General features: G+C 41.4%; 1 protein-coding gene across 1 annotated transcript in view; it reads right to left on the minus strand.

The window, feature by feature from the left end:
• Positions 1-1,130: 1,130 nt before the first annotated feature.
• Positions 1,131-16,938, minus strand: part of wnt3 (Wnt family member 3) — a 59,086-nt gene continuing 43,278 nt past the window's right edge. The window contains exons 3-4 of the mRNA XM_033035100.1: positions 11,940-12,205; positions 1,131-4,056 (exon numbers count right to left, since the gene is read on the minus strand). Coding sequence (XP_032890991.1) covers positions 3,577-4,056; positions 11,940-12,205 — 746 coding nt within the window. The 3' untranslated portion in view covers positions 1,131-3,576. The remainder of the gene's footprint in view (positions 4,057-11,939; positions 12,206-16,938) is intronic.

Raw genomic sequence — 16,938 nt, forward strand, 5'->3', positions numbered from 1 at the left:
TTTGTGCCTATCTCCTCTTCTTGCTTTCTCCTGTGGGAGCGGAAACCTTTTCTGTTGAGGAATGGGCCTTTAAGGACAGCCCTTATAGATGCTGTCTGAAGAAGGGTTTCTCGTCAAAACCCCATCTGTCCATTTCCCTCCACAGATGCTGCCTGACCTGCTGAGTTCATCCAGCAGTTTGTTTTTTTGCGAGAGGCCAGGCAATGGCTGCCCACACTTGCAGGAAGTCTGCAGTGCTGAAGCCTTTCCTGCAATATTTCACATATCTCAACCATCCATAGTCCAAGTATATGTCTCATTATCTGGCTAGAATGTGGTGTCTCTGAAGACTCATGGTCGATGCTTCAGAGATAGCCACATCTCTGCCTCCTTCTCCAAAGTCCTCAAACTGTCCTGAGTCATTGCCATGCTGACGTGACCAGAATTGCCAGTGGGGTCACCTCTGAGCGAGTATCAATACTCAGCCATTGAATGAGTCTATCTGCTGCTGAATGCTGCAAAACCTGTTCCCTATTCATCTGACAAAACTCTGTGAACTTTGGAAGGTGTTTCAGCGGCCTGCAGTAGGGTTTAAAACAGTCCTGTTTAGTGACTCAATGTTAGGAGATGTACAGTAAATGCTGAAAATACAGAGGTTACGTTTTAAAGCCCCAGTTTATGCTAACATTTGAGAGTGGGCTGGGCCTACCTAACAATGACATCAAGTCAACGATAGACACAAAAAGCTGGAATAACTCAGCAGGGTCAGTCAGCATCTCTGGAGAAAAGGAACAGGTGATGTTTTGGGTCTTCAGACTTCCTACACACAATGTCATCAAGTACCTGGTTTAAACCTGACAAGAGCATTTGAGATTCCCAGCCAGAGTTGATGCTCCTGGTTAGTACCCCATTGACATTAGTGCAAAGACAGCCGATATGAACAAGACCCGGCTCATCAGTTAACATTCACTGCTTTTCCTACATGTGAAGAACAGCAACTTCAAACAAGGGCAACCAGTTGCAGAAGACCTGTAGAGGAGTTGGAAGTTAAAAGTCTACCAGTTCAATGGGACTGAGAAGAGCAGTAACATTATGTTAAATCACAATCAATGAGTTTGGGTGTCCAGGTAAGAATGAGCAGCACACCAGAATACACTACATGAATAAATTTTATTTCTTTGTTTGTTGCTATTTCTAAATACTAAAAGAAGAATATGTACACTGAGTGACAGGAGAGATTATACATTTAACATCCGCTTCCATGGAACTCACTCTGGATCCTGCGCTGTGAAGCATGATAGTAAATGTAGCTCATGCTGCCTTCAAGCCACCATGGCAAGTTTATAAACTAGAAACAGCAGATAAGACACTTTCTGCAAATATATAATCTCAGTTGAGTCATATATATACACATTGTGCAATAAATAATTATAAAAACATAGGCTTTAAGAATATAAAATCAAAGGGTCAAACATCTAATTTGTACAAAACTTTGGATATAGCAACTTGCAATACAGGTTCAACTTGGAGCTAGTAATTCCAGGCTACAAGGTAGAAAAATGCTACGATAAATGCTGCAGACTGTTGGTTATTTTTAGAGCATAGGATGTCAATGCCCATTTGCTTGAAGTAACTACTCGCTCATTCAGGAAAGCTATCCATGGGGCTCAACAATGAATTCCCACCTTGCTTCTTTATCTTATCCAACATTGTTTGTTTCTTTCACAGAAAGAAGGCACATTTGTATGTAAGTAGAATTGCTCTTCAGTGGGTGGTGGATGCAAGGTCCCTTTAAGGGGAAGGCATGTCTGCATCAGCCGAACCATAAATCCACTCAAATCTCAACTTTCAATCATATGATAAAGGTGCAACTGATAGGTGAGAAATACAGGCAGTATTAATACTTAAGTCGATGTGTAGAACGTGATATAGTCACCATCCTAAAGAACTAGGCATTTTTGTAACCAGGATCTTGTCTGATATCCTTTGACTTGGGGATATAATAAATGTACAGCTGAAATATTACGCTGGTGTTACAATATTAATACCACAGCTTGTATCTTGAGCCCTGTGGGATTTTGCATTGTGCAATGCATTCTGGAGGTTGTAGTCATTCCTGCCAAGGTGACAGTATTTAAATTCAGAAACATAAAAACTGGGCCTGAACAAAACTAGAATGGAACTGCTTTAAAGACGCCCTCGATGGCACCAGCTTTCCTTTCTGGGGAACTTTATTTCAGATTAGATTAATGTTTTATCAAATATTCAAAAATAATTTCATATACAAAGCTCCTCAAAGCCGGCATTCTCGGGGACATTTTAAAATATGTATTTGTTGAAGAATTTCTATTGTAAATCCTTCGACCTGGAACATCAGAGGCTGAGGAGAGAACTGATAGAACTATATAAAGTTATGAGAGGCACAGATAGGATAGACAATCAGAATTTTTTTCACTGGGTGGAAATGTCAAACACTAGATAAGAGGGTCAAAGGAGATATAAAGCCAAGTTTTTACGTGGAAATTGGTGGGTGCCTGGAATGTGCTGCCAGATGTGTTGGAGGAGGCAGATACGATAGTGGCATTTAAGGGTATTTTAGAAAGGCACAAGGATATGCAGGGAAGGGAGGGATGTGGATGACAAGCATGCAGATGGAACCAGTTTAACTTGGCATCATGTCCAGCACAGACATTTGTGAGCCAAAGAGCCAATTCCTATGCTGTATTATTCTATGTTTTATGTACCCAAGTTCTTCCAAACTTCCCAATGGCATATCCTGAATTTAGCTCTGTGTACCTTTACTACACTATCAATGTTTTGAGTGGTGGTTCAGTTTGCTTGAGTGATGACTATTTCCAAAGAACAGCGCCCTCCTCCCCATCCCTTCACCTCTATCCCGATGACAATCTATATCCCAGAGATGATCACACAAATTGGCTTTGCATTTCTCACTTCTAAAACCACTCCATCCAAGTTATGATCATTGGCAATGAGCTATAATTCTTCCAATTATTCATTAGCATTATTAGTCATAATTACTTATCAGGTTGCTGGGATACAATAAACCAACCCATAATAGTTAAAACTATGGGATCAGTAATTATGACTAATAATGATAATGAATAAAAGTTACTGAAATTAAGTAACACAAAATGGCAGCTGCTCAAGTGTAAGAGTAGTCTGGGAAGATGGGAGCAAGATATGGTAGGGAACAAGATACAATTATTATACAGAACCCGTTTGGGGTTCAATGAAAAATGTCACCTCTTTCCTCAATCATTTTAAATTATGACCTCCTAGTATTTGAATAAAATAATAATTTTGATTAATTAGAGACTACATTCCCCAGAATTCATTTTTGACAATGTATGTGAAAACCAAATTTCACATATCCTGCTTTGCCCAACAGTGGCTGGATGGTGCCAGTGTGTGTGTGTGTGTGTGTGTGTGTGTGTGTGTGTGTGTGTGTGTGTGTGTGTGTGTGTGTGTGTGTGTGTGTGTGTGTGTGTGTGTGTGTGTGTGTGTGTGTGTGTGTGTGTGTGTGTGCATGTATGCATGCGAGTTTGTTATTGATGTTCGGGGGGATTGTGTGTCATGTTATTTGCATGTATGTACATCATATACACGAACACACTCCTGACAACTGACATAACAACACCAGTGGAATATGCAATGACACTTCTCCTTGCGTTTCTCCGTCCTGGTGTTGTGTCCACGGCCGCAGCACAGCAAGTCGCAACCGTCGATGCCGTGAGATGTGACGTTGCAGATCCTGTCCCTGGTCCCAAAAGAGCCAGTCTCGGGGTTTGGCTCGCAAAAGTTTGGCGAGTTTTCATAATAGACAAGGTCCCTCTCGGTCGGCGGTTTAAAGAGCTCGTACTTGGCACGAAGGGTTTCTACCCAGCCCCGGGACTCTCTGTGCTTCTCCACCACCATCTCAGATGCACTGTCGTATTTATCTTTCAGATAATCCCCAATCACCCGGAAATCCGGCTGGGCCCACCAGCAGGTCTTCACCTCGCAGCTCCCAGATAAACCATGGCATTTGCATTTCAGGTGCATGTGATCCAGGATTGACTGCAACAATAATTAAGTGACACAATTAGCAAACACTCTTCAGAACAGGACAACATTGTCATGATATTGTGTATCTTTCTCGTGAGAGAAGATTTTGAATTATACGTGATATTCTAATGAATGCTCAATTTGGCAGCTCTAATACTCTACTTGTTGACAAATGTTGTCATTGTAGATTCCCTTGTCTCATGTGATCATGGATCCTGCCTATGTTAACCCCACTGGTGTATTTGCAATCTCCAGCTAATGGTGACATACCATGTATCAGTGCCGTGGCCCCCACAACTGCCTGATTACTCCACCATAAGAGTTATAGAGTTATAACGCATGGAGACAGGCCCTTCAACCCAGCCTTCAATGCCGATCAAGATGCCCCAGCTACGCTAGCCCACATGCCTGCATTTTGGCCTTTTCCTCTAAAACTCTCCTATCCGCGTACCTGTCCAAATGCCTTTCAAATGCTGTTATAGTACTTGCCCTAACTATGTCCTCTGGCAGCTTGTTCCATATACGCACTACCCTCTATATGAAACAGTTGCCCTCGGGTCCCTATTAAAACTTTCTCCTCTCACCTTAAACCGATGTCCTCTAGTTCTTGATTCCCCTACTCTGGCCTTAATGCAAGATCAATTAATTAGATTAAGTAAAGCGTAGGATTTTTACGTTAAAAAGGGAGCTTAACCGTTTCTGTGTATTCTTATCCAATTGCTACCCACTATATAATTTTGCCTCCAGTTTTTAAAATTTTTACATCCACATTCTATTAGCACCAAATCAATGGTGTTAAATGTGCATTTAGCACTTCATCTGCACCCTCACACCAAACCTATTCTGTTAAAGCTCATAATGGACTTGTGACTTCCTTAAATAATCTTTGCATTCTGAAATAACCACCACCATAAGCCAGGAATATACCTCAAAATAAACACTGTGCAGTCAAAGTTATACTGCACTGAAATAACCCTTTAGGTTCAACTTGTCCATACCAACCAAAATGTCCCATCCAGTTCCATTTGCCTGCATCTGACCCATATCCCTCCAACCTTTATTATTCATGTACCTGTTCAGATTACTTTTTAATGTGTTATTGTACCTGACTCAACGATTTCATCTGGCAGCTCGTTCCATGTACCCACTACTCTCTGTGTGAAGAAGTTGTTCCTCAGGTTCCTATTAAATATTTCCCCTCTCTCCTTAACCCTATGCTTTTTAGTTCTTGATTCACTTACTCTGAAGAAAAACACTCTGTACATTCACCCTGACCATACGGTACCAGCTTCCTCGACTGGAGAACTTTGTTTCAGCTTAAATTAGGCAAGAATTACTGCCAGGTGTCATTAACATACACTTGAATTTCCAAGGCATAGAAGACTAAAGGCCAAAGGTTGGAAGATAGGATTTATGCAGATGGATATCTACTTGCTAGCACAGACATGGTTGGCCGAATGGCCTGTTTACATGCTTATATGTGTCTATGACTTTATGGAAACTAGCATTAAAGTGATATGAAAATTATTAAGTATGAACTGACCGTGTATGACAGATAAATTTGAAAGGCCAAAGATGAATCCTTGTGGACACTAGAGTGATAGTGTAGACATGGGAAGAGAAGCTATTGTAGGTAATTCCCTACCTTGGACTGGGTAGATATGGTGGAACCAGAAGTCAGTTTCACACAGCTCAATGAAAGTGGGAGTTACTGGAGAAGAGCTGGGCAGTCAATCATACCAAGGAAGCAGACAGCTCAGGAAAAATAAGGACAAAGTAGGTTGCTTTTGTCAAAACATAAGATGACATTAAAGACTTTGGTCAATGCCACCTTGATACACTAGCAGGAAGAAAGGGGCTGTGCTTTGGGAAATTCAAACAAGGAGTACCATGAAAGGTAATTTTTAGCGATGTTTTAGCCTGAGGGTTTAATGTAAGCTGCAGTGGTGATGTTCTCCAGTTTCCCCCCAACTCAGTGAGTGACTCATGGGTTCAAGTGCCACTGTAGTGCATGCTATGGTGAGTTCCACAGTGACACCAGGACAGTGGTTTGGATGGATGCAATGTTATACTGAGGCTCTGCATGCCTCCCAAAATCTTATCAGACCTAACTAAAACTAAAACCTCAACCAACATTACTGAAGAGCAGATTATCTGAGGATATCAAATTATTGCTCAAGAGCCCTTGCTTTGTGCAAATTTGGTTGCTGTGTTTCATGCATTTCAACACCATTATTGCCTCAATGGTCCAAAAAGAAATCCCCCATTGATTGTGTTTTGGGATGTCACTGGGAGACATTATCATTCTCTCTTCTTAATGAAACGGACCAAAAAGCATAATGCAAATGTCAAGTCCTTGCTAGGAATTTCTTTGCATTGATGTTTCACACATAGAAAAAGGGAAAGACATGACATCAAGTAGAATAGCTGGTCATACACCCACGTCTTTCCTTGGGGCTGCTTTGACCGTAGGACTGGAGGTTGTTGAGGAAGGGAGTTACTGCCTCATCCCCTCCAGTGACAAGTTAGTTAACAATCAGTAAACATTAATAGTTGAGATACATTTACAGAAAAAAAAACAAAGTGCCGGAGGAACTGAGCCGGTCAGGCAGCATCTATGGAGGGAAATGGACAGATGACGTATCGGTTTGGGACCTTACTTTAGAAAACCTTCAGAAAGTCTGAAACACGTCCTGACCCAAAGTGTGCAGGAAAGAACTGCAGATGCTGGTTTAAATCGAACGTAGACAAAAAATGCTGGAGTAACCCAGCGGGACAGGCAGCATCTCTGGAGGGAAGGAATGGGTGACATTTCGGGTCGAGACCCTTCTTCAGTCTGAAGGGGGGGGGGGGGTCTCGACCCGAAACGTCACCCATTCCTTCTCTCCAGAGATGCTGCCTGTCCCGTTGAGTTACTCCAGCATTTTGTGTCTACCTCCTGACCCAAAATGTTGGCTGTCCATTTCCCACCACAGATGCTGCCTGATCTGACTTCCTTCAGCAAATATTATTCTCAGGATTCCAGCATCTGCAGTCTACCTGAATCTCTGAGGTATATTTGCAATTCTCTTTTGGAAATTAGGGATAGATTTGTGGCTTCGGTATTTGAAATGGATTCTTGTTGAAATTGATGTTGAGCCAAGGAGCTCCATAATCTGCTGGAATGTGAAAGTGTGAAGTGAATTGTAGTGTTATATTTACAATAATTGAGGCTTTTATTTGACATAATAATACTAGTTCCAGCACACAAACATTGACAAGGTTGCTGATGGAAGTGCCTAATCTGTTTAGTGGCTATGTTGTGGAGGGAACTGAGGGGTACAAATTGGATGTAGGCCAAGTCTGTGATCATGATGACAAAATGTCATCTGAAAACGTAATATATAAAAAGAAAGATTCACATTGAACATGCCGTTTATCGCCTCGGGGAATCCCAATGATACAGAAGGGTTGTCAATGGTACAATATAGAAAATAAGGCACCCTGCAAGATCCCATGAACATCACTGTGATAATGCCACATACAGTAACCCAGTTTAGTGATGGGGTAAATATTTGATAGAACACTGAGGAAACCTTCGCTGTTTTTCCACCACTTAGTGCTGCACAATCTATTATGTTCTCCTGAAAAATCTAGGTAGTGCCTCATTTAATGTGGCATCCAAAATATGCCATCTCTTTCTGAACAGTTCTCCTTCGTGTATCAATCTGCCAGATAGCTTCCTCTTTGGAGCGTGTCCAACGCCCAGCATAAACACAAGGCCACCGCATGCCTCTCACTTGCCAAGAAACTTGAAGAGTTGTTGCAGATGGAGACGCTGTTGATTTACTGTCTGACGAAGACCAGAGACACACATCACTGTGGCGCAACTTCACAGCTCGCATTAATGCTATTGTAATAACTGGAAATCCCATGTCCCACCACTCGCTCAAGGAACTGATGAAATGTCAGAAATGCGCAAGAAAAATTGGTAAAGAGGAAACCATTCAGCACATGATAATTATATATCCATGAACTCACCCTTTCTAATGTAGTTTCTCCCAACTGACTGATCTGGACTGCCTTATTTTTTTTTCTTGAATCATTTTTATTAATATCAGTTTTTCACCTAAAATAATTTATGTGTTTGTACCACTGACTCAGTTTTTGTGCACGATGAGTAAAATCATGTGGTCAGCTTAATTATAGTATTAAATACATAATACATGGTCATGAAGTTATGGTTAGTACCTCCAGCTCCGACCATAACGTTTAATGCAGCCTTGATAACACTTTCATATTCATATTCCACAGAAATTGTTATCAGTTACATATTGTGGAGTCATAGCTATCAATTTTGTAATCTATGTTTTGATTTCAATTTTGTGGCTGAAATAAGCAACTGTCACCATGTCAACGACAAATTGTGTCAAGCAATTGTGTGACTCCTGGCTGAACTGTATTCTCTGCAGCTTATTCCAGTCTTTAACTAAAATCTAAAACCAACTTTGTGCAACTGTCTGATAAGTTCCTATCTTACCACCAACACAATCTGATCTCAGAATGCCCCACGGTGCTTACAGCCCATGAGAGACGTGTTGAAGAGTGGTCACTACTCCAGAGCAGTGTAGTGTAGCAGCCAATTCGCACACAGCCACCCAATCAGTGAATCCTGTTCAGTGCCATTGTCTGAAGCGAAAATAACATGCACTGCTTGCATCTTGCTTAGTCAGGAATTCTGGGGAGAAAGCCGGAAAATGGCGTTGAGGGAAAGATGGATCAGCCATGATTGAATGACGGAGTAGACTTGATGGGCCGAATGGCTTAATTCTGCTCCTATCACTTATGAACATTTCTTTGGGTGAATGCACACTTTTATCCAGGGTAATCAAGAACGGGAGGATATAGGTTTAAGGTGAGAGGGGAAAGATTCATCAGGAACCTGAGGGGCAACTTTTTCACACAGAGGATGGTGAGCACATGGAATGAACTGCCGGAGGAAGTAGTTGAGACAGCTGTTCAACAATATTTTTAAAAGACACTGGGTGCATGGATAGGAAAGGTTTAGAGGGATATGGACTAAATGTGGGCGTTTGGAACAGGCTTACTGTAAATGGTGCATCTTGATCGGCACTAACAGGTTTAGCTGAAGGGCCTGTTTCTATGCTATCTGACTATCACTCCGTGACTCTAGTGTCACAACGTTCTTCATGTCTCCAAGATGCTCAATAGCTCCTTGATTTTACCCCTCATCCAAAAAGCAACATCTCCGATATTGAAGCACTTCCTCTATATTACATTGGAATATCAATTGAGATTCAGAGTGAGACATAAACCCACGTACCTCCAACTCAAAGATTCATCTATCCTCTGAGCTATGTCTTTATGGCACAATGAGCTACAGTATGAACATTTTCAAAGACCCATTATGTTCAATGATCCACTGATCTGTGTACCTTGCACTGTGCATTAGCTCTGGTGATCAGGACCATTAGCCAGAACACTTATTAATCAAGCAGACTTAACATTACATTATACTGGGAATTCTCATAGACTAGGAGAAGGCATTATGAATACTAAACCAGGAAAATAGAGATGATCAAAAGACTGTTGAGAAGATTGGTTCTCAAAGAGGGATGAAAAAATGGAGTTAGAATCAGTCTTACAACATCTAACCGGGTCCAATCTGATCATCAAGCACCTATTTTACAGCAATTCTATTTTACCCTCCCTACATTCCCATCAACTCCCCCTAGATTCAATCACTCACCCGCAAACTAGAAGCAATTTATAGTGGATAATTAATCTACCAACTCACATACCTTGGGATGCAGGAGGAAACCAGAGCATGTGGATGAAATCCACGCTGTCAGACTGTACACAGACAATACTGGAGGTCAGGGTTGAGCTACAGTCACTGGAGTTGTGGGGCAGCAAGTCTACTGTGTCACCAATGAGATGTGATTCCAGACTGTTCGGAGAAGGCTTAATAAATGGTCATGGGACAAGGTGAAGTGTATACCTTGCTGGTGGAGGTTGTACAAAACCAAATGTTTGATGTGGTAAAAGGTTTCTGGGTGCAAATGCAAGCATTCTTAAACATAAAACGCATTAGGACAAATGAACAAAAACTTAGTCATTGGGATAGAGTCAGAGTTATGGACTCTTTCAACATGGAAACAGGTCCTTTGGCCTAACTTGCCCACACCAGCCAACATGTCCCATCTACACTAGTCCCACTTGCTTGCATTTGGCCCACATACCTCTAAGCCTGTCCTATCCATGTACCTGTCTAATTGTTTCTTAAACATTGCGATAGTACCTGCCTCAACTCCCTCCTCTGGCAGTAAACTGTGGTTCCCCCTCCCTTATGAATATACACAACTCATCCATTCGCACAAGGACTGCCCCATCTTCAACATCCTTTCCCTCCATTGTGTCCTCACCTCAGAGTCATTCTCACCCCCATTCAAGCTCCAGGTTTGTATGACTACTCAGAGCGAACTATGACTGTTAGCAAGGTACTCACTCATGTTATTCTCCTCAGCTACATTACCTCCACTGCCCTGCTGGAGACTGGCAGACAGCAAATGCAGCCCTGAGTTCAGATCAGCTGAAGCACACATGATGAAATTTCCTTTCACAGTCCTACTTCGGGAAAGCAACTAACATGAATTACTCTTTATAAGTGCCCTGTATGCCGCATACTTTTAGAGTTAAATAAACGAGCTACCTTGGTTCATACCAGTATTTGTCTGAACACGCTCAACTGTTTGAAGATTTGCTTTTCTGTTCACTCATCATTGATGAAATCCTTGCCCTGTTCATCCTTGCTCCCTCTTGGTGACATCAGCAACAGGAATGGGATTAACCCCTATTTGTCTCTGATGACACCCATTCCTCTCTCACCAATTTCTTGGCTGGGGTTTATGACTACTTCAGTCATGTCACACTCTTTCTTGGACATTAGGGCACAAATGATTCCAACAATTCAGCAAAGGAATGCCATAATGACAATCAACTCCCATCAGGGATGGTCGCATCCATGGTTTCTGCAACTTTTTGGAAATGGGCATATATCTGGTGCCGTTGAGTACTGTGCCATTGAGTATTGATGATAGACACAAAAAGCTGGAGTAACTCAGGCAGCAGCAACTCAGGCAGGCAGTTAATTGGAGAGGCAGCATCTCTGGAATGGGTGAAGGAATGGGTGATGTTTTGCGTCAAGACCCTTCTTCAGACATACCTTGATAGCCAGGAAACTGCCTATCATAACCAATGTAGGAAAGATGCATGTTGAAGAGTGGTGTACTAATATACCCTAGAACCTTAGAATATCCATTCCCCTTCTTGGCAATATTCAGTCTGGATCGGAAACCATGGATTGCCAACTCTATGGGCACTTTGAGTTCCTGTCTCTCACTTTCCATTGAAGAGAAGCAAACTCCAATCTAATTCACAATATGACAGCGCTGTTGGGTAGTGAGTTGCTGAGATGACTGCAATGGCTGCAGGGTAACAACCTCTCTCCCACACAATCCCATTGCACTCAGAGCTTGACAGGACTTGTTGAATCTGTATCAGAAGGCAGTGAATTCAGTCTCCTAGCCAGCACGTGTATGCCTGATGTGCCTTATTCCCTGTGTGGAGTACAAAGGGAATGCTGCATTGTCAGATATGCTCTCCTGAGGCTTTACTGGAGCCTCAAATGACTGGCCTGATGTAATTTAAATAACATAGCGAATATTAACCATCTTCCGTGCAAAAAATAATAATTCTCCATTAGAATGTCCAAACTAGACTACAATCTAAAATAATGAATTAGATAAACGGTGTTTCAAGCAAATCTCACATCCCATTCGATCTGATATGAGAAGAAGGCTGAGCATCAAGACCAGATCAGTTTTGTTCCTTACCGTCCGTCCAGCCTCGTTGTTATGTCGGTTCATTGCAGACCTGGCATCGGGCCTGTTCTCCCGTGCGTCAGCAAACTCCCTGGACACCAGCACGCCAAACTCGGCATCCTCGCTGCAGCCCCCCCACTTCCAGCCCTCGCCCGGCGGACCCTTGTGGTGCGAGTCGCAGCCACAGATGGTGTTGGAGCCCTCGGCGCAGGAACGTGTCACGGCAAAGGCCACTCCAGCTGAGGCAATGGCATGGACAAAGGCAGACTCCCGGGTGGCTGGAAGTTGAGACAAAAAGGAGAGAAGGGGATCAGGACATGGACAGATTTCAACACTGCCACAGAAAAGAAAGCCAATGATTCATGTTTTGTAATCTGAACTAATGACACGATGCATCTGTAAACTATTGTGAAGATGTCTGTTGTTAATGTTTGTGTTTCTTTGATCATTAGAAATGTAATTAATATATATTACATTAAATAGCAGATAATATATTGTGATTTAAAGAAAGTTTTGCCAATAGGACCTCTTCTGAGTATCTGTGGCTGAAGTGGTAATGAATTGAGGCAGTAATGACATTTTACTAACTCTGATCGCCTTCATTTTGTTTACAACCTGGCTTAGAAATAATTTTGGAAAACTCTCATATGATTTGTCACTGAACCTAAGAGTTACATTAATTTAGTTCACACAAGTGATTCTGGATTAATTGGAATGTTTATTGCCAGTTGCATAGTCTACTCCTGAAAACATTTTAAATTAAGCTGGAATGAAACGCTCCTTGAATTTTTTTTAATCTTCATTGTAAATTTGCAAGTATTTTTCATGGGGGGGGGGGGTTGCCGCTACTTTCTCTCTTATAAATCTCTTATTTGTTGGGGTATTCAGATCTACCACCCTTACTTTTTCATTTGTAAGCTATTTTACTGAGGGGGCATCACAGCCAAAACTAATCTTAGATTCTTCCTCATGTGAAAATGCGTGCATAATTTCAGCAAGGGTTAATGAATACTAATCAGGAGTGGGGCCTCTGGGTTATTTATTTCCTTCCCACTCAGAGACAATAAACGCATTCGTAGGATGGTGCATTTTTTTGCTGATGTTATTACATACTGCTGGAGAAACTCTTCAATTAAAAAGGGAAGCTGATGATGAGATTAGCTCTTTAAAAAGAAGCATTTATATTGTCAATCATCTTTGAAGGTGAAGATCTCCAAATAAAGAGGTCATTTGAGATGAAAGCTCCCTCTTTAAAGATGATGAGAGTCACTGCATAAAAATAATAACCCTCCCATATTGAGAGGGTTGTTGACAATATTTCTGTTAAAAGAGGTGCCTACGGTGAGATTCACTCGTTAAAAGTGACACATTAAGAAGAGTTATTACCAATGTACTATATAGAATTATTGTCATGCTGCAACTTCCCCGTGTAAGAGGTTTGCTGATTCCAGGCGTTTGCCTTTAAATTGGGATGTACGTGAGATTTCCCCATTAAAAAAAGCGCTGAATATTACGCACACTTCATTAATGCCTAGCTGCACCAATGGTCGCAGCTAGGCATTAAAATAAATTTCAGTGGTTTACTGATAATCTTCAGCTCTCTTTTCATGACATCAACAAACCCCAGCCATTGAGTTGCACACTGGGGACTCCTGTCAAAAGCATCCATTATTATCTTGCCAGTTGGCAGGGAGATCAAATTAGATGGAATCACATCTCATTTCTATATATTGAATTAGAAAACAGTTAAGTAATAACATGAAAACATTAATGGCACTGTATGATATTACTCTGTGCTTTTCTAGAGCGCTGGAAACCTTTTTACATTTTGGTTATTATTTCCTCAGTTGAAAAGAAAACTAGTAAAATGTAATTAGGACATGATAATGTTTTTATATTATCAGTGTTGTTCCCCCACCCATTTATATATCTATTGCTTTTGGTTGAGGGGGCCACACTGAGTTTGAATCCGGTTGATCACTTCTAATGAACAGTCCATATCCATGAGAGTGTTCACTGCTGGTTGTGTCCAATGTGAAGATGTCCAGAGTACATGAAATGGTATTTCTACATACAAGCCTTTGCTTCTCCATTTACTCATATTGGCTCCATGACCCTTTAATAATCTTACCTAACAAGATCCCAGCAACCAAATTGGATCAGCAAACCGGCGCAGCTCGGAGAATGATCCGACAACCTTACGGGCTCTCATGCTCTGTTCTCTAATGGACACATTCACTGTCTCCCTTCTAATTAGTTGCATTTCCCTATCCAGCACAGATAATGCCATCAATCATCACTGACAAGCTACTTTCTAGTTTTGTGTCAATGTGTTCCATAACATATGATTCAAACTTAGAAATCTGCTCTATGTAAACGAAAGGAAAGGCAAAAATAGAAGCAAACTAAAAAAAAGACTTACACTTATAGGATGCTTTTGTAAGATCAGGTAATCCTAACGTACCTAATGATCAATACGGTCATTTGAAATTGGAGGTATTTCATTGAAGTCAATTTGCACACAGCAAGTTTAAAGAAAGAGAAGTTTAGTTTTGTTTAGTCCATTGTCACGTGTACCAAGGTACAGTGAATATCTTTTGTTGCTTGCTAACCAGTCAGCGGAAAGAAAATACATGATTACAGTCGAGACATCCATTGTGTACAGATATATGATAAAGAGAATAATGTGAATAATGTTTAGTGCAAGATAAAGTCCAGTAGATGTAGAAAGGAGTGGGTGTAGATTGTGGCTGCAGCCACCTTCACCTTCTGGTTGACAGAATGTATGTTGCTCAAAGGATAAATGTTGGCGAGAATACAAGGATGACTACCCTGGTCTTCATCGTTTTAACCACCCGAGGGTATAGACAGTTTAACATTGTGAACAAAAGTGATATATTTTCATTCATCTGCTGCAGAGTTATGAGAGATATGAACTTACATATTATTGTACATTTAAGTTGTGAATGTAAGGTGCTGTTTGCTGGAAAGTTCATTACATGTACTTCAGAAACATAATAGAATTTTTACTCGGGGTAATCACGTTGAAATTAATTTAACAGTCATCTCCTGAATCTTTAGCATAAAGAAGCAAATCTAGCTTTATTTTCCCTGAATCTACCAATGATTTAAAAAAAAAACCAATGCATGCCATAAATACTCAATTGGGTCATGGGTGTCTCTCATAGAAAGAAACTTGCCACCTCCATCTATCCTAAAGAAACTTGATGGTGTTGTTGCCTTTGAATGTCCATGGGAAAACTGGATGTATATGATGCTTACCGATACCCTGAAAACAAACAAACAATGATATATTTCTGCTTAACCCTGGTCTTCTAAATGTCAAAAAAAAAACACGATGGGTGAAAGATAAGAGGGTTGCAATGAAAGGTCAAAGCTGAATATTTAGCGAAGTGCAGACGCCAGGAGTAGATCAAGGAGCATGGTGTTAAAGTGATTGTGAATGAGGAGCTCGCCAAAAGAGCAAGGCCAATGAACAGTGATGTAGGAGACACAATCAGTGTGTCCTGGGACAGTTTAAAGGTGTGGGATGGTCTTGGGATTAAGTATGAGAGAGTAAGTGTGAGAGTGTAAATGTCGGAGGTGTGGGAATGTCCTGTGACAGCTCAGGACAGAGGCCGACTCTCTTGCCTGGAAAATGAGTTGCATTACCTGCTGAGTGTCTGAATCTGCCTTTGTTAGCTCGGTGTCACACTGTATTATTAATACAATAGAGAGAGTTACTTCAGGCAACGTTACCCACTGCAGAGTTCTGGCATTCCCTGACAAATCGTAGCAACAGCCAACTATTCTTAATTCTAGTGTGTCCCCAATCGGGTGGGGTGGACTAGGAAATCCCTATTGAAACACTTTCATCAAAATGACTAAAGGGCGTGTGAATGGCGCAGCTATGGCCCTAATCACTAGTTCGCGCTGATATAGTTTGCCCTCTCTCGCAGTGGGGTAGAAGCTTAACTCTTTTTCTCAGTATAAGCTTATTTTGCTCTTTTTAATCCCTTTAGCTCATGAAGCATCAAAACTGGTCCTGAGCATTTCAACTCAGAAGCAAATAATGTTTTTTTTTTAAAGAAGATATGGTTTAAAAATTTAATTTAATTGGCAGTAATGGAAGAACCAGGTCGTAACATCTTGTCGGGTCTGTTGACCTGGTGCTAAGAGGGGGGGTGAGTGGAGGGGGCGTCGCGGATCAGGGTTATAGGTGTCAGCGAGTGCGACACGCACACACTCCACTCTAATCTCAATGCTCCCAACTCACCCACCCCCCCCCCCCCCCCCCCTCCCCACCTCCCCGACTTGATTGAAGGGCGAGAAATTTCGAAACCTACTGAATCTCTGAAGAGAAAGGGGAGAGGGGGTAGAACCACAGGGGCACAAATCAAAAAAACAGAGAGCAGCTAAAGTTAAAAATGAATAAACATTTAAAAGTGGATCTTCGAACACAGGGCCGGTTAAAATTCCTTACACGGAATTCACTGTTATTTTTATGATTCATTAATTTGTTCATTCAATTGTTAGGAACGAATAATTCTTTAATTCATTCGTTGATTTATATTGAAGATAGACACAAAAAGCTGGAGCAACTCAGCGGGTCAGGCAGCATCTCTGGAGAAAAGGAGTAGGCGACGTTTCGGATCGAGACCCTTCTTCAGACTGATTTAAATTGATTGCTCACTTCGTTGATTTAAAATTCACACACTGTGGACTGTAGAGAGCTGAAGTCGGCCAAATCTCAATTTAAACAAAACCCGTGAAAGCATTGTGTGCCAAGTGCGATCGGTCATCATAAACCGATCATGAGTTGACCTGGTAGAGGATATAGACCCAAAGTATGAAAGCCAACATCACATTGAGTGTGAGGGTATTTTAGTGGTCGGGTAACAATGGCTCAGAATACCACGGGATTACTTGTAAAACGCTCCCATTGTTGCAACAGAAAGAGCAGGCCAATATAACAGTAATACCAAGCCCCAAAATCTGTAAACCGTCCTGA

The sequence above is a fragment of the Amblyraja radiata genome, chromosome 16, assembly GCF_010909765.2.
Source record: "Amblyraja radiata isolate CabotCenter1 chromosome 16, sAmbRad1.1.pri, whole genome shotgun sequence".
Lineage (NCBI taxonomy): Eukaryota > Metazoa > Chordata > Chondrichthyes > Rajiformes > Rajidae > Amblyraja > Amblyraja radiata.